Below are 23,280 nucleotides of genomic sequence, written 5' to 3' on the forward strand. Positions count from 1 at the left end.
AATCAGGCTCGTAAGGCACGACCTGCTCTTTACAAAGCCATGCTGACTACTCCTAATCATATTATACTTCTCCAAATGTTCATAAATGCTGCCTCTCAGGATCTTCTCCATCAACTTACCAACCACTGAGGTAAGATTCATGGGCCTGTAATTTCCTGCGCTATCTCTACTCCCTTTCTTGAATAAAGGAACAACCTTCTCAACCCTCCAATCCTCCAGAACCTCTCCTATTCCCATTAATGATGCAAAGATCATCGCCAGAGGCTCAGCAATCTCTTCTCTCACCTCCCATAGAAGCCTGGGGTACATCTCATCTGGTCCCGGTGACTTATCCAACTTGATGCTTTCCAAAACCTCAAACACATCCTCTTTCTTAATATCTGCATGCTCAAGCTTTTCAGTCTGCTGCAAGTCATCACTACTATCACCAAGATCCTTTTCCACAGTGAATACTGAAGCAAAGTATTTATTAAGTACCTCTGTTATTTCCTCCAGTTCCATACATACTTTCCCACTGTCACACTTGATAGGTCCTATTCTTTCATGTCTTATCCTCTTGCTCTTCACATACCTGTGGAATGCCTTGGGGTTTTCCTTAATCCTGCCCGCCAAGGCATTCTCATGGCCCCTTCTGGCTCTCCTAATTTCCTTCTTAAGCTCCTTCCTTTTAGCCTTATAATCTTCTAGATCTCTAACATTACCTAGCTCTCTGAACCTTTTTTAAGCTTTTCTTTTCATCTTGACTAGATTTATTACAGCCTTTGTACACCACGGTTCCTGTACCCTACCATAACTTTGCTGTCTCATTGGATCGTACCTATGCAGAACTCCACACAAACATTCCATGAATATTTGCCACATTTCTTCCGTACCTTTGCCTGATAGCCTCATAATTCCCCTACTCTAATTAAATGCTTTTCTAACTTGTCTGTTCCAACCTCTCCAATGCCATTGTAAAGGAGATAGAATTATGATCTCTATCGTCAAAATGCTCTCCCACTGAGAGATCTGACACCTGACCAGGTTCATTTCCCAATACCAAATCAAGTACAGCCTCTCCTCTTATAGGCTTATCTACATATTTTGTCAAGAAATATTCCTGAACACACCTAACAAACTCCACCCCATCTAAACCCCTTGCTCTAGGGAGATGCCAATCGATATCTGGGAAATTAAAATCTCCCATCACGATAACTCTGTTATTATTACACCTTTTCAGGATCTGTTTCCCTATCTGCTCCTCGACTTCCCTGTTACGAATGGGCGCCCTCTGAAAAACACCCAGTAGGGTTATTGACCTCTTCCTGTTCTTAATCTCCACCCACAGAGACTCCATAGACAATCCCTCCATGGCATCCACCTTTTCTGCAGCCACGATACTATCTCTGATCAACAGTGCCATGTCCCCACCTATTTTGCCTCCCTCCTTTCCTTTCTGAGACATCTAAAACCCGGCATTTGAAGTAACCAATCCTGTCCCTGAGCCATCCAAGTCTCTGTAATGGCCACCACATCATATCTCCAAGTACTGATCCACACCCTAAGCTCATCTGATTTATTCACAACACTCCTTGCGTTAAATAGACACATCTCAAACCTTCGGTCTGAGCGTGTCCCTTCTCCATCACCTGCCTATCCTCCCTCACACAGTCTCCTAGCTTTCTCTATTTGTGAGCCAGCCGCCTCTTCCCCAGTCTTTTCAGTTTGGTTCCCAACCTCCAACTCTCCTCAGTCTAGTCTAAACTCTCCCTAGTAGCCTTAGCAAACCTCCCTGCCAGGATATTGGTTCCCCGGGATTTTAGTGCAACCCATCCTTTTTGTACAGGTCACACCTGCCCCAAAAGAGGTCCCAATGATCCAGAAATCTGAATCTCTGCCCCCTGCTCCATTCCCTCAGCCACGCATTTATCCTCCACCTCATTCTATACCTATTCTCACTGTTGCGTGGCACAGGCAGTAATCCTGAGATTACTACCTTTGTGGTCCTATTTCTCAACTTCCTTCCTAACTCCCTGTAGTCTTTTTTCAGGACTTCTTCCCTTTTCCTACCTATGTCATTGGTACCAATATGTACCACGACCTCTGGCTGTTCTCCCTCCCACAGCAGGATATCTTGGACACAATCTGAAACATCCCGGACCCTGGCACCTGGGAGGCAAACTACCATCCGAGTTTCTTTCCTGCATCCACAGAATCGCCTGTCTGACCCCCTACTATAGAGTCCCCTACCTTATCATTAGTCTCCAAATACTTCGAAACCTCATCATTAATAATAGAGTCTAGCATTTTCTCAATCACTGAGGTTAGGCTAACTGGCCTCTAATTTCCTTTCTTTTGCTTTCTTCCCTTCTTAAAGATGGTGACACTTGCAATCTTCCAGTCCTCCAGGACCATGCCAGAATCAAGCAATTCTTGAAAGATCATGACCAATCCATCCATTATCTGTTCAGCAACCTCTCTCAGGACTCTGGGATGTAGTCCATCTGGCCCAGATGATTTACCTATGTTAAGACCTTCCAGTTTGCTTTGCATTTTTTCCTTCAATGGCCCTCACTCTTACTCCCTGACACTCACGGACCCCTGGCACACTGCTAGTGTCTTCCACGGTGAAAACAGATGCAAAATACCCATTAAGTTCATCTGCCATATCTTTGTCTCCCATTACTACCTTACCCGCATGATTTTCCAGTGGTCCAATGTCAATTCTCACCTCCCTTTTACTTGTTGTATAACTGGAAAAAAACTTTTAGTACCCTCCTTTATATTATTGGTTAGTCTGTCCTCATTTTTCATCTTTTCCTTTCTTATGGCTTTTTTAGTTGCTTTTTTTTAATTTTAAAATCTTCCCAATCATCCAATTTTCCACTCATTTTTGCTACCTTAAACGCCCTTTCCTTGGCTTTTATGCAGTTCTTCACTTCCTTTGTCAACCACATTTGCAAAACTCCTGCCACTTCAGAACTTCTTCCTCTATGGGACAGATCTATCCTGCACCTTGTAAACTGTTCCCAGAAACTTCAGCCATCTCTGCACTGCTGTCATCCTCGCCAGTATCGTCCTCCAATCCACCTGGGAAATAGCTCCTCTCTCATGACTCTATAATTCATTTTATTCCATTGCGATAAAGATGCACGTGAGTTATGCTTCTCCCTCTCAAATTCCAGTATGAATTCGATCATATTTTGATCAATGCCTCCTAAGGTGTCTTTTACGATATGCTCCCTAATACGATCTGGGTTATTACACAACACTCAATCTAAGGTAGCCTTTCTTCGAGTAGGCTCAAGCACAAGCTGTTCTAAAAGCCCTCTCGTAGGCATTCAACAAATTCCCTCTCTTGTGATCCAACACCAACCTGATTTTCCTAATTTCCTTGCATATTGAAGTCCTCCCACATTACAATTATATCATTGTCCTTATTACATGCCTTTTCCAGCTCCCTTTGCAATCTCAATCCCACATCTTGGCTGCTATTTGGAAGCCTATATATGATTCCCATAATGTTTTTTACCGTTGCAATTTCTTAACTCCACCGACAAATATTCAACATTCTGGGACCCCATGTCACCTCTGTCTAAAGATGTAATTCCATTTCTCACCAACAGAGCCACATCACCACCTATGCCTTCCTGTTTGTCCTTTAATGTTAAGCTCCCAACCACGGCCTCCCTTCAGCCACAACTCAGTGATGCGCACTATGTCATACACATCAATCTCTAATTGCGCCACAAGTTCATCTACCTTATTCCGAATGCTACATGCATTTAAATACAGCACCTTCAGTCCTGCGTTCTTTGCCCTTATGAATTTTGCCTCTGTGGTGCAATTTAACTCTTTGCTCTGTCTGCATTTGTACCAATCATTGGCTTTTCCTTCCTTACATTGTTACACTCATCATCCACTTGTAAACCTGCTGACTCATCCTCACACTGGTTCCCATCCCCCCGCCATATTAGGTTAAATCACTCCCAACAGCTCTAGTAAATCTGCCTGCAGAACATTGGTCCCTCTCGGATTCAAGTGCAATGACTTTCTTTTGTACAGGTCCCACCTGCCCCGAAGAGGTCCCAAGTATCCAGAAATATAGACTGGCCTACAGGAACGTGAAAGAAAAAGGAAAAAAGACGAGCAAAATTGGCCAACTCTCATACAAAATGAAAGAGCATAATATTTAAAATTGAAGAATTCCATTGATGGATGATGTTCCTCAAAGTTTGAGTAAGGCCTCACTGTAACACTTCAGGAGGTCACGGACAGACCAGAATGACATCAGATGGTAAAGTGCGAGGCAATAACAGATTCTTAATCATCCTTGACCCTCTGCATAATTACGCTGCTCTGCATGCATCATACCTTCGTATGCAATCTTGGTTGGACAATAAAAGTCGGTACCACCAGCAATGTCTAATCTACCGAATTAATAAATATAAATTTAAAGAAAATCCTCTATAAAGCTTTATACAAGACGTAATAGCAGCCAAGTCTCTGGCACATAGTCTGGCTCTGCGGCTCAAAAGGGAAGGGGCAACCTGTAGTGATAGGGGATTCATTAGTTAGAGAACAGATAAGAAGTTCTGTGGATGACAAGGAGATTCCCAAACAGTACGGTATGTTGCTTTCTGGATATTATGGTCAGGTACACCTCTGATCAAGCCAGTAGCATTAACTGGAAAGGTGAGCAGCTGTAGGTTGAGGTCCATATCAGTACCAATGACATAGTTAGGAAGGGTGACAAGATCCTGCAAGGTGAGTTCAGTGAGTTAGATGTTAAGTTAAATGCAAGTAAATTAATCTTAGTGTAGTAAAGGTGACAAAGACATTCTTTGATAATAAATTTAACTTTCAACCTTGAGGAACTCCAGGTTTGTGATCTCAGACCTCTACCCATGCCATGTGCTGGTGAAGCCAAAAATATAAATACAGTTTAGGATATGGCTTAGGCGATGCAGGAGGGAGAGCTTCAGATTCTTGTATCATTGGTCTCCCATCCAGGGAAGGTGGGACCCTGTATCCAGAGATACCGGCCACGTGACAGACGCACTGCCACCTGGCTGGTTGGAGGACACACCACACGCCAATCAACATTTGGTCCCTCCCAACTAATCAATGCACACCTAAATTATTTGTCACCTTAATTGGATTATCTCGCCCAGCCCCATGCTATAAAAGGTGAGACATGTGCCTGGCTCGCTCTCTCTTACAGACCACCTCATTGAAGGCAAGTACATTGATTTATGTTTGGGAAGGTTTATCGTTTGTCCTGGTAAGGGAGCCACAGCTATCAAAGGTCAAGGGGGATAGCTGTTGTAGTGCTTTACCCTTGTTCTTTGTATATGTAACTGTACCCTGTCCCCACACCGCTTTCTGTGTATTGTACAGCCGACCCGACCTTCCCCACGTGTTAACCCTAAGCGCTTTTTGTTAGAATATTGTAGTTGCTTGTGTTGACCCAACTTCCCCTTGTAAATAAATTCCTTATTATTAAAACTGTGTGTGTCCAGGCCTCTACTGTTGAAACTCAAAGAACCAGTTATTTTCCATCACAACAGACCTGTACAGACCAGACAGGACGGTTTGCACCTGAACAGGAGGGGAACTAAAATCTTTGCTGAAATGGTTGCTAGTGCTGCTCCAGAGGGTTTAAACTAGAACTGCAAGGGGTTGGAATCAGAATGCCAGGGCAGCTAGTGAGGTGGTTGTGGGCAAAGACGTCTGTTAAGCCTACAGACTCAGCCAGGAATTGAAAGGTTGAACATGATGGGAATATTCTGAGCTGCATTTATTTCAATGCAAGGACTATTGTAGTAAGGTGGATGAGCTTAGAGCATTCATTAGCATGTGGAATTATGGCATTGTAGCTATTAGTGAAACTTGGTTGCAAGAGGCGAAGGAGTGGCAGCTGCATATCCTGGGGTTCCGTTGTTTTAGAGCAGAAGGGAGGATTCCTATTCAGGGAAAAGGTCACTATAGTGTTGAAACAGAAAAGACTGGACAGCTCGTCTACTGAGATTATATGGATAGAACTGAGGAATAAGATAGGGATGACAATGTCAATGAGATTATATTACAGACCACTCAATACTCAGCAGGATTTTGAGGTGCAAATTTTCAGAGAGATTGCAGACTGTTGCAAGAAACACAATGTGATTCTAGCCTTCTATATATTGGCTGGGACTCCCAGACTGTGAAAGGGCTGGAAGGGATAGTTTGTCAAATGCTTTCAGGAAAGTTTCTGTAATCAGTACATACAGATCCCAGTTAGACAGTGTGGTACTAGAACTCCTATTAGGGAACAAGATGCGCAGGTGACAGAAGTGAGTGTAGGGGATCGCTTTGGATCCAGTGATCAAAATTCCACTCATTTGAAGATAATTTTGAAAAAGGATAGGTCTGATCCTTGGGTTGAGATTCTAAATTGGAGAACGGCCAATTTTGATGGTATCAGAAAGGATCTGGCAAATGTGGATTGGGACCGGCTGTTTTCTGGCAAAGGCATACTTAGCAAGTAGGAGACATTCAAAAGTGAAATTTTGGATGCACGATTGTTTTATATTTCTGAAAGAAAACATTTGGTTGCTCTGGCAGGCCAGGTGAAACAGAATCCCAAACGCTTCAACAGATAGACTAAAAGCAAAAGGACAACAAGGGACAAAATCGGTACTCTTGAAGAGGTCAACTATGTATGGAGTGATTAGGGAGATATTAAATGAACATTTTTACATCTGTGTTTACTTGGGAAATGGACACAGAGCCTACAGAACAAAGGCAACCCATAGTGGAGTCATGGACCATATTCAGATTACAGAGGAGGTGGAGCTTGCTGTCTTTAGGCACATAAGAGTGGATAAATCTCCAGAATCTGACAAGGTGTCCCCTCAGACCTTGTGGGATGCTAGTGCAGAAATTACAGGGGCCATAGTGAAGATATTTAAAACATCCTCAGCCATGTTTGAGGCTCTGGGGGTTTGGAGGATAGCTAACCTTCTTCTGTAGTATAAGAAAGGCTCTAGAAATAAACTGGGGACAACAATAGCCGGTTAACCTGACGTCAGCAGTGGGTAAGTTATTGGAAAGTACTCTATAGGACCCTATATTTGGATATATCGAGCCTGAAGAAGGATATTCAGCATGGGTTTGTGCGTGGTAGAACATTTCTAACTTATCAAGGATTTTGAGAAAGTTACCACAAAAGTCAATGAAGGAAAGGCAGTAGGTGTAGTCTGTATGTACTTCAGTAAGGGCTTTGTCAAGGTCTCACACGGGAAGTACGTCACAATGGTTCAGTTGCTTGGCATTCAGGATGAGGTATAGTCATACATTGGATTGAACATTGGCTTTGTGGGAGAAGCCAGAGAGTGTTAGTTGATGGTTGCCCCTGACTGGAGGCCTGTGACTAGTAATATTTCGCAGGGATTGGTGCTGGGTCTGTTGTTGTTTGTCACGTATATCAACAATCTGGATGATAATGTGGTAAACAGATCAGCAAATTTATGGATGACACCAAGATTGGGGGGTGGGGGGTAGTGGACAGCAAGGAAGTCCATCAGAGCTTGCAGCGGGATCTGGACCAGCTAGAAAAATAGGCTCAGAAATGGCTGATGGAATTTAATGCAGACAAGTGTGGGGTGATGCAATTTGCCAGGACAAACCAGGATAGGTCTTACACAATGAAAAATAGGGCACTGAGGAGTGTGGTAGAACAGAGGGATCTGGGAATACAGATCCATCATTCCTTGACAGGTCGATAGGAGCATAAAGAGAACTTTGGCACACTAGCCTTCATAAATCAAAGTATGGATGCAGGACAACAGACATTCAGCAGGTCAGGCAACATCTGGAAATTACTAGAGTCGATGTTTTGGGCCGAGACCCTTCTTCAGGACTGAGAACAAAGAGGGAAGAGGACAAAATAAAATGGTTGAGGGAGAGGAACGAGGCTAACTGGAAGGTGATAGGTGAAGCCAGGTGGGTGTGAAAGATTGAGTGCTGGCAAAGAAGGAATCTGTTAAGAGAGGAGAATGGACCACAAGAGAGACTGAAGGAGGTGGGGACCCAGCAGGAAGTAACAGACAGATGAGAAGAGGTAAAAGGTCATTGGGGAAGGGGGAAATTTGTTTATCAGAAGGAGAAATCGATATTTATGCCATCAGATTGGAGGCTACCCAAACAGAATATAGCGTGCACAAAAGGAGGCCATGAATCGACACACTGGAATGGGATGTAACTTGTTTGGTCACCGAGAAGTTCGTCTTGGAGCATATGGCATGCAGGTGCTTGACAAAGTGGTCCCCAATTTATGACAGGCCTCATCAATGAAGAGGAGGTCACATCAGTAGCCCTAGTAACCCCTGCAAATCGCAGGTGAGGTATTGCCTCACCTGGAAAGATTTCCTGAGGCCCTGAATGGAAGTAAGGGAAATTGCTGCAGAAAACTGTTAAGGATAGAATATATGTGCATTTGGAAACCTATGGCTTAACTAAGGAGAGCCAGCCTGGCTTTGTGCAGGGCAAGTCATGTTTTACCAACTTGATTGAGATTTTTTGACAAGGTGTGAGAGAGATTGATGAAGGTAGAGCAGTAGATGCTGCCTACATGGATTTTAGTAAGGCAATTGACAAAGTCCCTCATGGGAGGCTAATCCAGATGATCAGGATTCATGGAGTCCACAGTGAATTGGCTGTCTCGATTCAGAAATGGCTAGTACATAGAAGGCAGAGGGTAGTGGTTGAAGGGAAGTATTCAAACTGGAGGTTTCTAATTAGTGATGTTCCACAGGTACAGGGACCTCTGCTGTTTGTGATGTACATAAATAATCTGGATGAAAATATAGATGGGTGGGTTAGTAAGTTTGCGGATGATACGAAGATTGGTGGAGCTGTGGATAATGTAAGAGATTGGTAAAGAATACAGTGTGATATAGATCAGTTGCAGATATGGGCTGAGAAATGGCAGGTGAAGTTTAACACAGATAAACATGAGGTGTTGCACCTCAGTAGGGCAAATGCAAGGAGACAGTACATTGCTAAGGGCAAGGTCCTCAACAGTGTTGCTGAATGCAGAGATCTTGGGATCTCTGAGTTCAGAACTCCTTGAAAGTGGCTACACAGGTCGATAAGGTGGTTAAGAAGGCTTATGGAATGCTTGCTTTTTTAGTTGAGGCATTGAGTTCAAAAGTCAAGGTTATGTTGCAAATTTATAAAACTCTGGTTTGGTCAAATCTAGAGTATTGCACACAGTTCTGGTCGCCCCACAATAGGAAGGACGTGGTGACTTTGGAAAGGGTGCGGAAGAGGTTTATTAGGATGCTGCTATCATAAAAGGTTAGACAAACTTGGGTTGATTTCTCTGGAGTAGCAGAGGCTGAAGGAAGACCTGATTGAGGTTTTTTAAGATTATGAGAAGCATTGATAGACTAGACAGAGTGTATCTGTTTCCCAAGGTAGAAATGTCTAATACCAGAGGGCACGCATTGAAGGTGAGAGGGGGGTTACGTACAAAGGGAATGTGAGTGGCAAGTTTTTTACTCCGAGAGTGGTGTACCAGAGCCCTGTTGGCAGCCGATGGAGTAACATCGTCTTAGATTGCTCCTACCTTACTTACTTTGTTGTCTCCTACCAGTTTTTTTTTGGAAACCTTATTATAATATTTTAATACTGCTCTACTATGGCTGAGAAAATAACAAAAACTTTTGCAAAAGAAAGAGAAACAGAAGATGAATCCCCAGTCACTTTGGATTCTATCAGCGACTTCCTTAAACGGCAAAAATCGGAATTTTCTGAGGAGTTTCAACGACTTAACAGCAAATTGGATACATTCCAACTAACTTTAATAGAGCATGAGAATTGAATTCAGAAAAATACTGCAAAACTGGCAACTCTTGAAGAGGATGTTGAAGATGCAATTAAACTCTACAAAGAAAAAATGATGAAAAGGATTATCAGTCTAGAAAATAGAAACAGGAGAAATAATTTGTGTATTCTGGGTCTTGAAGAATCAATTGAAGGTGCTGATGCAACAAAGTTCTTTGCAAACTTTCGGAAACAGTTATTCCCTATTTTATTCACTTCCGAGCCGAAGCTCGATCGAGTATATCACTCGCCAGCTTCAAAGCCAATATCGTCAGCTGCGAGATCCAGGTCGGTCATTCTAAGTTTCCATGAATTTTGTATTAAGGACCTTTTAATTTGCCACACCCGTCGACTAGGAATGATTGATTTCCAATTTTACAAGGTTAGATTTGTGGAAGACTCTTCGCCTGAAGTCATGGCTGAACGTATGAAATACAAAGAAGTTACATTGGAATTGTACAATAAAGGATTTAAACCATCCCTTTGGTTTCCAGCCCATCTGAGTACTGTTTTGAAGAACGGAATGCAAAGAAGAATAAAGTCGGTTGAAGATGCAAAAGAGTTTCTGAAGGCAGAAGCCTAAAACTTATATTTCGTATTTGATCAATTTTTTCTTCTGTTAATATGAATCTGAAATAAGGTTTCAATAAGCTTACGTTTTGGCTATTCATATACTGTCTTTGGTTATTTTTTGATACTTTTTTATTTTACTTTATCCCTTTTTGAGGCTTTATTTGAATATTATTTTAATATAGCTTTCTTTGAATTTGTTTAAATTGACCTTTTTATATTTTTGAATAGAGTTATTTTTCTTTCTATGTTGGGTCTTGGTAGGTACATAATTGACCCTGAAAGACTGGAGTTACTGTCAACAGGATTTTTTGGGGAGGGTACTTAGTTCTTAGCTCGCTGGCTGCCTATTGGTCAGACTCTGGCGTTGAGTGGGGGAGGGGCTAGGGTCTATTTCTTTCTGGGAGTTGTGTTGGTTTGATTATATGATTGTCTGTTTGACTACCTTACCTTACGATTTGCTTTCTAGTTTCAATAACTTATGGCCAGATCTTTTAATTACATGATGATCTGTATTTAAAATGATTCAAAATATTAACTTATTTAGTTTGAATGTGAAAGGGCTGAATCATCCTATTAAACGGAACAAAGTGTTTGCTTATATTAAAAAATTAAAAGCACCTTTTTTTATATAAGAGATGCACATATGCAGCTGTGATAGTTTATGTTTTTTTACTCGGTGTAAGGGTATGCAATTCCATTCTTCATTTAATGCAAAATCACGTGGAGTTTCAATTTTTGTAGATAATAGTTTCCTTTGTTCAGCACAAAGTTGTTTCGGATCCTAATGGTCGATTTGTTATTGTATCAATCACCATCTTACTGGAAGTCGCTTTAAACTTTTACTCCGTTACATTTCTTACCTTCACACTATGTATCTCCCTTTTTATATTTCAGTTTGTTAATTTATTTGTCTTTCTCATCTGCCTCATCTATATGCTTATCTCACAAGTGGCTACAAAGATCCCTAAATCTGGGAAAAAAGCTTCCACGTCTCTGTCTGCCGAGATTCTCTCTGTCCTGGAACAACATCGACAAGAAATTCTAACTGATATTAAGGTTGAATTTAGGTCTTCTATCAGTCAGTTGGAGTCAAAATTGGATCAGATTAACACTAGAATGGATGAACATGCCAAACATTTATCTCGCATCGACTTAACTTCCGATGATTTAAAATGCCGAGTTCAGCAGCTGGAAGCTGTCTGCTCCAATTTGACGGAGCAAAACAGCAAATTTACTTTCAAAATGACGGATCTTGAAAATTGGAGCAGACGTTATAACCTACGAATTCTTGGTTTGCCAGAGGCCATTGAAACAGGTTCTCCAGTTGAATTTTTCTCCTCTTTACTTTGTGAGATTTTCTGGAAAGAAATTCTTCCGACTCCACCTGAGTTAGAGAGAGCCCACAGGATATTCATTCCTCCAGTTGTCCTGGGTTCTAGGTCATCTGAGTTAGAGAGAGCCCACAGGATATTCATTCCTCAAGCTGTCCTGGGTTCTAGATCACGCCCATCGATACCAGGTGAAAAACCATCTGATCATGGAGGCACGCCAGAGAGGAAGTTTGGATTATCGAGGTAATACCATTCGTATCTTTTAAGACTATGCCCCTCAGCTTTTGAAGATGCATGCTGAGTTCAAAGGCGTTATGAAAGAGTTCTTTAATCGTGGACTCAACCTTCCCTCTGTAATCCCGCTGATCTCCGAATTGCTCTTACTACTGGGGACTACAAATAGTTTAAGTCGGTCAAGGAGGTCCAGAAGTTTATTGAAGGTCTCCCAGCCATTTTGACTTCTTTGGACTCGGTTTGACTTTCTAATGGCCGATAAGTACTTTCTAAAATGAAAGTCTTTTTGCGGACTCAGATTTTATTTGAGTAATCCAGTCCACTTTTGAATATCCTTAACTACTGAGAACCATAAATGATTTGTCAGTTTCTCTCCGGACTCGGTGTGACTTTCTAAAATGGCCGATAAGTACTTTCATTTAAAAAAAAAAGCCTTCTTGTGGACTCAGATTTTATTTGCGTAATTTAGTCCACTTCCGAATAACTTTAACTACTGAGAACCACAAATGGTTTCAGTTGGTTTGGGAGGCTTAGAGTTTTATTGAAGGTCTCCCTGCCAATTTATTGCATCAGATTTGCTTTCTTTTAAACGGCTGATACTAAAAATTTCTCTTCCCTTTCTTTTTCCCTGTTTTCTTCTCAAATTTACTTTTTTTCTTTCATTTTTTCATAGTTTCTCACGGGTAGATTATTTCTCGATTATTATTTTGTATTAAGTTCTATATTTTTTTTGATGGTATTGTTTCTTTCTATTTGTAATCTTGATTTGCAGTGCATAAGTTAGCTAATTGCTATATTATTTAAACGCAGCCTATGTCAATGTTACGAAACTGTAAGTTGGTTTTTGGGGTGTCTTTTTTCTTGTAGAGCTAGTTGCTTTTCTGGGTAGCCATCTAGTTTTGGGTTGTGAGGGTGGGGTGGATTCTCCAATACCAACACTATCTAATGCTTTTTTTTGCTTTTCCTTGTTATTCAGCACTTTTTTTGTCCTGATTATATTGATTTATATTTATATTTTTGCTTCCAAACTGTTATTTGAATGTTTGACCTTGTATATGCCTATTACCTTTTATGTTTTAATAATTGATAATGGTTAGCCCATTGAAATTTGTAAGCTGGAATGTAAAGAGATTAAATCATCCTGTTAAAAGAAGGAAGGTCTTCTCCCATCTTAAGCAACTTAAAGCTGACATTGCTTTCCTGCAAGAAACTCATACTCGTAGTTTCGATAACTCTCGTCTTATGTCAAGGTGGGTGGGTCAGCATTTCCATTCCTCCTTCCCAGCCAAAGCCAGGGGGGTTTCTATCCTTATCAATCCAAATGTTCCTTTTGAACTCCACAGTAAGATATCTGATACAAATGGCCGTTTTATTATTGTTTCTGGCAAATTATATAACACTAAGATTTGTTATTGTATCAGGGAGTTTAGACAGTAGATTGATTGTTTTTGCTAATGTATATGCCCCCAACGTAGATGATCTAGGATTTTTTGAACATCTATTTTCGTTTCTGCCAGATTTGTGTACTTACTCTCTTGTAATGGGAGGAGATTTTAACTGCTGGTTAGATCCAGTATTAGATTGCTCATCTGTCAAAGCAGCCACACTTAATAAATCAGCTTTGTGTATCCAATCCTTTCTAACTAAATGTGGTATAGTTGATGCTTGGCTTTTTCTTCATCCGACGGACAAGGAGTATTCTTTTTTCTCTGATGTCCATCATTCTTATACCAGGATTGATTATTTTTGATTGACAGTCAAATCATTCCATTAATTCGATTGATCGAATATGAAGAGATTGCTATTTCTGACCACTCTCCTGTACTTCTATCTCTAAATCTGCCTGGTCTTATCCCTATGAGTAGATTTTGGCGACTGAATTTAACTCTGTTATCCGATGAGGACTTTTAAAAATTTATGAAGAATCAAATTACTCTTTTCTTGAAGAAAATACGTCAGAAGCGACGTCTAGTTTTATTATATGGGATACATTTAAAGCATATATCCGGGGTCAAATTATTTCTTATATTGCAAACATCATTAAAAAAAGCTAACAAAGAGAGAAACGAACAAGCTAATCAGTTAAAACAACTGGATCGTAAATATGCTTCAGTACCTGATCCTGAAACATATAAGAGACGTATTGAAACCAAAACTAAATATGATCTCCTTTTAACCTATCCAATTGAAGTTCAGCTTTTAAAAGATAGAAGTCTGTTTTATATTCACGGAGATAAAACTGGTAAGCTACTAGCTAATAAATTGAAGCCATTTATAGCTAAGCAACAAATTAACGAAATACGTAAAATATATGGGGATATGACAACTGATCACTTTGAAATTAATGACACTTTTAGGGAATTTTATTCCAAATTGTATAGCTCTGACCCTGTTAATGATAATATTACAATGAATAATTTTTTAGATCAATTAAATATTCCTAATCTTTCGATAGATGGCCATAGGGAATTGGATCAACCCATTTCCCAGGAGGAAATTGCTCAGGCTATTCAAGAATTGCATTCTGGGGAATCCCCAGGACCTGATGGATTCTCTGGAGAGTTTTATAAGGCTTTTTCCTCCTTGCTTATACCACACTTATGTTCTACCCTTACAGATTCCTTCAAGGTAGGAAGATTACCGCAGTCTTTTTACAAAGACTCCATTTTGCTTATTCTTAAAAATAAGAATCCTACTGAATGTTCTTTGTATAGACCTATCTCTTAATTTTGATACAAAAAATTTATTTAAAGTGTTGGCTCACAGAATTGAAAATAGAAACATAGAAACACAGAAAATAGGTGCAGGAGTAGGCCATTCGGCCCTTCGAGCCCGCACCGCCATTCAGTATGATCATGGCTGATCATCCAACTCATAACCCTGTACCTGCTTTCTCTCCATACCCCCGATCCCTTTAGCCACAAGGGCCATATTATATCTTCTACAATTTTGGATGATCAGACAGGATTTATTAAAAATTGATATTGCTATTTTAATATACGGTGTTTATTAAATGTTATGCATTCTCCATCTAAGGAAATATCGGAATGTGTGGTATCATTGGATGCGGAGAAGGCCTTTGACAGAGTTGAATGGAATTATCTTTTTACATTTTTAGAAAAATTTAATTTTGGACCTAATTTTATTCATTGGATTAAATTACTTTATTTATCTCCCTCCGCTCGGGTTCTTACTAATCTTCAGAACTCTAAAGCTTTTAAACTCCAATGTGGAACTAGACAAGGTTGTCCTTTCAGCCCTCTGCTTTTGGATTTGGCATTAGAACCCTTAGCAATTGCTTTTTGAGAGTCTAAAGAGATTACTGGTATTTTAAGGAGAGGTACTATTCATAAAGTGTCGCTCTATGCTGATGACTTATTGCTTTTTGTATCTAATGTTACAACCTCTTTATCATTTGTGTTCCGTTTACTGACTTAATTTTAGTCAGTTCTCAGGATATAAATTAAATTTACATAAGAGTGAACTGTTTCCTTTAAACAATTTAATACTATCCGATATTAACCTTCCTTTGAAAATTTTAAGAAAACAATTTATGTATTTAGGAGTAACAATCACTAAGAATTATAAGGAAAATTTTTAAACTTTATTGAATTATGTTTAAAAAAAAACACTTTCTGATTGGTCGCCTCTCTCTTTATCACTGATTGGCTGAATTAATTCTATTAAAATGAATATCTTGCCTAAATTTATATACCTTTTTCAAGCTGTGTGCCTGTTATTATTCCTAAATCTTTTTTTAGACTCTTTGGATTCAATTCTCTCTTCCCATATATGGAAGAATAAAAAACCTCGAATAAATAAAGTTCAGCTTCAAAAAACCAAACAGGATGGAGGCTTTGCCTTACCCAATTTTAGATTATATTATTGGGCAGTTAATATACGAAATATTATGCTCTGGATATATTATATTAACCATGAGAATTGCCCTATATGGACAGAAGTCAATTCTGTTATGAAATTTTCCATTACTTCTTTACTTGGATACTCGCTTCCTCTATCTTTAAATAAACTAACTGACAATGTGGCAGTCAAACATACTTTGATGATTTGGTTACAGTTTAACCATATAACATATAACCAAATAACAATTATAGCACAGAAACAGGCCATCTCGGCCCTTCTAGTCTGTGCCGAACGCTTATCTCACCTAGTCCCACCGACCTGCACTAAGCCCATAACCCTCCATTCCTTTCCTGTCCATATACCTATCCAATGTTTTTTAAATGAAAATATCAAACCTGCCTCTACCACTTCTACTGGAAGCTCGTTCCACACAGCTACCATTCTCTGAGTAAATAAGTTCCCCCTCGTGTTACCCCTAAACTTTTGCCCCTTAACTCTCAACTCATGTCTCTTGTTTGAATCTCCCCTACTCTCAATGGAAAAAGCCTATACAAATTAACTCTCTCTATCCCCCTCATAGTATTAAATACATATATCAAGTCCCCCCTCAACCTTCTAAGCACCAAAGAATAAAGACCTAACTTATTCAACCTTTCTCTGTAACTTAGGTGCTGAAACTCAGGTAACATTCTAGTAAATCTCCTCTGTACTCTCTAATTTGTTGACATCTTTCCTATAATTTGGTGACCAGAACTGTACACAATACTCCAAATTTGGCCTCACCAATGCCTTGTGCAATTTTAACATTACATCCCGACTCCTATACTCAATGCTCTGATTTATAAAGGCCAGCATACCAAAAAGCTTTCTTCACCACCCTATCCACATGAGATTCCACCTTCAGGGAACTATGCACCATTATTCCTAGATCACTCTGTTCTACTGCATTCCTTGATGCCCTACCATTTACCATGTATGTCCTATTTTGATTAGTCCTACCAAAATGTAGCACCTCACACTTATCAGCATTAAATTCCATCTGCCATCTTTCAGCCCACTCTTCTAACTGGCCTAAATCTCTCTGCAAGCTTTGAAAAACTACTTCATTATCCACAATGCCACCTATCTTAGTATCATCTGCATACTTACTAATCCAATTTACCACCCATCATCCAGATCGTTAATGTATATGACAAACAACACTGGACCCAGTACAGATCCCTGAGGCACACCACTAGTCACTGGCCTCCAACCTGACAAACAGTTATCCACCACTACTCTCTGGCATCTCCCATCCAGCCACTGTTGAATCCATTTTACTACTAGAAAACATTTTGGTTTATTGAGATTCTCCCTCTCGAGTCCCATCTTTTCTAATTGATTTTTTAAACCATCTTTAATGGACCTATCTTTTAAAGAATGGGACAGATTGGATATTAAATGATTTCAGGATTTGTTTGATGGAGGGAATTTTTCTTCTCTTGTGCAACTTTCAATGAAATTTAACCTTTCCAATACTCACTTTTTTCGATATTTACAGATTAGAGATTTTTTAAGATCCCAACTACATACATTTCTGACAAGCCCAGAGAAGGTCTGCTGTTGGGACTGAAAAAGGCCTCTTTAGATAAGATTAAAGGAGACTGGGAAAAGGATTTACAGATTCTCATATCTGAAGAGAACTGGAAGACTATTTTAAAATTGATTAATTCTTCATCATTATGTGTTCGTCATTCTTTATTACAATTCAAAGTGGTATATAGAGTTTATATGTCTAAAGACAAGCTCTCTTGTTTGTACGCAGTTATTTCCTCCTACTGTGATAAATGTACTAATGGAGTGGCCACACTAATTCATATATTTTGGACATGTCCGAGCCTTGAAAAATTTTGGAAAGATGTATTTCGAACTTTTTCTGTACTCTTCAATGTTAGTTTTAAGCCCAATCCCTTGACTGCCATGATTGGTATTGTTGAAAATAGTATTACAAAACTAAAGCCATCTAATTTGCGGGTATTGGCCTTTATGTCTCTTATGGCCAGGAGGGCGATCTTGCTCAAGTGGAAGGAGGCTGCCCTGCTTGCTTATGTTCAATGACTATCTGAAGTTATGCTGTGCCTTGAGCTAGAGAAGATTCATTGTTCGATTTCTGATTCTAAACCTGATTTTCTAATGTCATGGGGACCCTTTCTGAGTTATTTTCATAATCTTTGAATTTGTTATTAAAGTATGGTTCTGAGCCATCATTATTATAATATTGTATGGTAAGGTATTTTTTTCTCTTTTCTTTTTCACCAACCAGCTCATTTTGGTAGTGTGGGTAGATTTCTTTTAATAAAATACAATCATTCTACTTTATTTTATTTCATAATTCAATCATTTTTTCTGCATGATTGATTTGGAATATGGGATACTGTGATCATATTACTGTGATTTAAATGTAATGTAATCCGTATTACTTGTCTCCTTATGAACTTTGTATTTATATCCATGCAATTTATATACCGTAGATGTCGGATTATAAGCCGCTACTTTTTTCCCACGCTTTGAACAGCTTTGAACACTGCGGCCTTTACTACGGTGCGGCTAATGCATGGTTTTTTTTCATGCCGCCAAAAACATTTTGCCTCGTAACAGCAGACCAATAAAATTGATGAGTAGTTCACAGAGGTCCAATGAAATTGTACGATAAATCAAGCGCACTTTCACAATTAAATTATTGTAAATCAGTCATTTGTACTCACCCTCATCAACATGGAAAACACTCGAAGAAAAGCATTGTGCTGCCTTTATGGCAGTTATTTAGTTTATAATATTTTCGCTTAGTAATTCATTTGTTAGTATTTTCTAGTTGAATAAAGTATCTATCTATCTATTTGTTTTCTGTACATCCCGGGATACTATGACATCACATCCGGTTTCGCCGCGTCTTGTGGGAAATACCGGTTTGCGATAAACGGGAAGGTGGGGGGGGAGCACATTAGCCGAGCACATTACCCGAGCGCATTAGACCCGAGCACATTAGCCGAGCACATTAGACCCGAGCGAAAACGCTGCTTTTAAGTTAAAAGCATTTGCAATATGTATTTGTTTATGTTACCATACGGATTTAATTAAAAGTTAAAAAATCCTCACGTGTAATATCTTTCTGTGTAAATATCTCATATTACAACGTGGGACACCTGCGGCCTAAAATCCGGTGCGGCTTGTACAAGTACAAAATTAATTTTCTTTCTAAAATTAGAGCCAGCGGCTTTTAATCAGGTGCGCTCTGTAGTGCGAAATCTACGGTAATATTAATAAAAATGTTGAAAAGAAAGTGGTGTACCAGGAACGCACTGCCTGGTATGGTGGTTGAGGCAAACACATTGGAGGCCTTTAAGAGACACTTAGATAAGCACATGAAAGTGAGGATGATGGAGGCATAAGGATATTGTGTAGGTAGGAGGGATTATTTTTTTATGGGGGGGGTTCAATTTACTTTTTAGCTGGTTTGGCACAATATTGTGGGCTGAAGGGCCTGTTCCTGTACTGTATTTTTCCATGTTTTATATTCTATGAGGTGTATGGGCCGCTTGCAAGGATAGATGTCGGAAGGAAGTTTAGTGGGAGGAATGAATAGTCAAGGGAATCGTGGAGGGAGTGATCCATCCGTGATTCCCAGTAGTCGAGACTTACTGTTGAGGTTGTACTAGATGATGGCAAGGCCTAATCTGGAGTGCTGTGTGCAGTTCTGGTCACCTACCTACTGGAAAGGTGTCAATAAGATTGAAAGTTTACAAGGATGTTGCTAAGGGTGAGAGGTAAAAAGTTTAGGGAGAGAATAAGAGAGAACTTCACTCAGAGGGTGGAGAGAGTGCGGAATGAGCTTCCAGCAGAAATGGTTGATTTCAACATTTAAGGTAAGTTTGGATAAGTACCTGGATGGTAGGAGTATGGAGGCCTATGGCCCAGCTGCAGGATGATGGGTCTAGGCTGAATGACTCTCCAACTTTCCACCATAAAATGATTTTCAAAAACTCATCTAAATCATATCATCGAACAACAAATTAGGTGATTATCAAATACATAATTTAATATTTCTGTCCACAGTACCTTGTAACTGTCAGAAGGAGGTAATCCCTTTGCTCCTTGGACACGCACAGCTCCTCCTTCTATACCTGCAAAATGAAATGAAACCCATCTGTTCCAGTTTTGGTATATCACCGTAACAACTGTGAATACATTTTTACTTAAATATTAATAAAACAATGCTGGGATCTGTCATAAAGTCTACTAATATATAATATTTAGCATACTTTTAAGTATCTTGAGTAAATATAAATTCTCTAATCTATAAATACAAGTATCAAGCAAATTCTAAACTTGCTTTAAACTATTAGGCTAATTTAAATTACATGTCAATTAATAAACTCGTATGAGAAGTAAACAAAGCTAGCACTTAATTTTGTCACAAGAAATTGTGGCACACACTCAGTGCCTATGATTTTATGGAATCAGGAACTACATTACTAACCTGTAGGATTGTTTTAATATTGTTTGGATGTTTATAAAATGTACCACTTTGTAAATCAGACTGGTGACACATACACAAGTGTATTCTCTACATTTAGGTCAGCTCTTTATACGACCATAAGACATAGGAGCAGAATCAGGCCGTTCAGCCTTCTGAGTCTGCTCCACTATTCCATCATGGTTGATCCCGGATCCCACTCCACCCCATAGACCTGCCCTGACCGATCAGTGAACTAACAACTTCTGCCTTAAATATACTCATGGACTTGGCCTCTACCACAGTCTGTGGCAGAGCATTCCACAGATTCACTACTCTATGGCTAAGAAAAATTCCTCCTTACCTCTGTTCTAAAGGGTTGCCCCTCAGTTTTGAGGCTGTGCCCTCTAGTTCTAGACAGTTCCACCACAGGAAACATCCTCTCCACATCCACCCTATCTAGTCCTTTCAACAGTCCTTGCATCCTTTATAAAACATCCAAGAGCACCAACAAAGCACTAATCATTATTAGACTTGACATGAAATAGCATTCAATTAGAATACTGGACAGTGTTTGTTAAAGTCAGTGCAAAGACCTCGAAGAGAAGGACTTTATAATGCCAGCCTTTTGTGAATTCTGTAGTCAGACACAGAAGTGACTTGCCACCTGAAGCAGCTAACATAAGAATGGTAGAGTTAAACACTCTGAGCATCTGGTGCTCCTTTCCTCACAGATCCTTTTATGAACAGGGGCATTCATAAGATTCACCATTCTCCTTTGTAATTTGCAAACAGTTGACGTTGTGTTTTAAAAAAAGGCTAAGCTTGTTACAGTTTAAAGAGAATAAAGTGAAGCTAGACTGTACTAGAAATTCTCCGGGTTAAAAGCACATCATTGCTTTCTAAATGATACCATATCTTTTCCCAGTAGTTAATTTAATTGCATCTAAACAAAAGAGTTCATGTACAAGTTCAGGAAGAGATTAAATTCCATGAACTTGGTCATTAAAAAAACTTGTCATTTAGATACTAAACAGACTTCACCTGGCAGGGTAAAAGCTGGACCATTCAGTTATTATTGCTGCTTGTTAGTGTTATTACCTTTGCACTGATGCACTTAAAATAATTACTGGTCATAAAATGAACTTCGTTAATAAGGAGATATGATTATTATCCTCCTCACTTACCATTAAGCATTAAGGTTATACAGTGATTGCATTTCCTCTCTAGTCCCCCCGTGGTGGGGAAATTAAGGTTATGGAGGGGATTAGAGATCTGAGTTGGCAACCGAAAAGAGTCACTGAAAAGGCAGCAAGAGTCTTTAAGCAACTGGGGTCACTTAGTGGGAAGACTGTTCAGTTACTGCAAGTTTGTTTTGACACCAGGTTGGCATTCATGCAAGCTTTCAATCTTCAGCTAAGAAATGCATAACATTTTTCAGTTTAGTGAAAGAAGAGGTTGAGAATGAGCAAAGAGGTGTGGTGCAGGTTAGTACCGATCACACTTATTTTGTTTATGTAATAACCATTATAAACATTGATACAAAAGCACTTCCGTGGTGCACAATATTGTGTCTGCTCTGTGTGTGTCCCAAACGGATGTTCAGAGGGAAGGGATAATTATCAAATTGACAAATGAAATACTTTTGTAGCGTACATTTGATTGTGGAAGTCTTGAACTTTCAGAGAAATGTTTGCTACTGTCATTCCAACTGTGCTCTAATACGGGACTGCCAAATTCATGCAGTTTCCCAGAAGTTATGCTGGAAGTCTGCCCACTGAATCTGTGCTTGGTTAGATCTGGTGCAGGTTCAGTGACCCCATTCACTTTACTGGAGAGGAATGATTCCAGGGTGGACTGGCTAGTTTCAAGAAATGTTTTCTTAATTATTTGTATGCACACAATGTGTTTAGTTATTTAAGGTGGCTTCTGGAACTTGTTTGTTATAATTACACATTTATATTATTTCAATGCAAATGTTAAATACAAGAACAATTACTTTTTTATTTTTTTAATCTTGACTATTTGGAATCTTGATCATCTTGATGAAGATGTAGGTGGCCTGAATTGTAAATTTGCAGACGATACAATAATTGGTGGACTTGTGGATAGTGAGAAAACATGTTAAACAATTCAGCAGGATACAGATTGGCTGAAAACCTGGATGGAAAAATGCTAGACTGAGTTTAATTTGGACAAGTACAAGATGTTGCACTTCTGAATGTCAAGTGTTGGACAAAAGTACGCAGCAGATGACAGGATGGACAGGAGGACTGATGTATAGATAAGCCTTGGATGGCAAGTGCATAGCTCCATTCAGCCCACTGAGTCTAATACACCATTCAATCATGGCTGATTTCACTTTTCAAACATATTCACCTGCCTTTGCCCCATAACTGTTAATATCCTTAAATAAAGAAAATATCAATCTCTGCCTTAATGCCTAATGACATGGTCTCCACAGCTGTATGAATAACCAATTCCACAGATTCACAACCTGCTGGCTAAAGAAATTTCTCATCTCACTTCTAAAAGGATGTTCTTTTATTCTGAGTCTTTGCCTTTGGATTCTAGACTCTCCTACTAATGGAAACATTCTCTTCCACATCCATTCCATCCAAGCCTTTCATTATTCAAAGGCAACACGAGTGAATCTGCAGATGCTGGAAATAAATAAAAACACAAAATGCTGGCAGAACTCAGCAGGCCAGACAGCATCTATGGGAGGAGGTAGTGACGACGTTTCGGGCCGATACCCTTCATCAGGAGTGAAGTAACATGGGATGGTCGAGGGGGATAAGAAGTGGGGGGAGGGATAAAGTAGGGAGCTGGGAAATGATAGGCTGGAGGGAAATGGGCTAGGGGAAGGTGGAGAATTATGGGAAATAAAAGAGAAAGAAAGGTAGGACTGGGGGGAGATTATAGTGAGGGGGGGAA

The 23,280-nt window shown here is 39.6% G+C and overlaps 1 protein-coding gene across 4 annotated transcripts in view; it reads right to left on the reverse strand.

Annotated features, from left to right (window-relative positions):
• The window catches only part of lratb.1 (lecithin retinol acyltransferase b, tandem duplicate 1), a 234,407-nt gene that overhangs the window by 98,023 nt on the left and 113,104 nt on the right, over positions 1-23,280 (reverse strand). For all 4 annotated transcript variants that reach the window (XR_012098671.1, XM_073043138.1, XM_073043137.1 and 1 more), the window contains one exon: positions 19,947-20,011. Coding sequence is in view for 3 of the 4 variants with exons in the window: in XM_073043138.1 (XP_072899239.1) it covers positions 19,947-20,011 (65 nt within the window). In the remaining variant the exon portion in view is untranslated. The remainder of the gene's footprint in view (positions 1-19,946; positions 20,012-23,280) is intronic.

This window comes from Hemitrygon akajei, chromosome 4 (assembly GCF_048418815.1).
Source record: "Hemitrygon akajei chromosome 4, sHemAka1.3, whole genome shotgun sequence".
In the NCBI taxonomy this organism is placed as follows: domain Eukaryota; kingdom Metazoa; phylum Chordata; class Chondrichthyes; order Myliobatiformes; family Dasyatidae; genus Hemitrygon; species Hemitrygon akajei.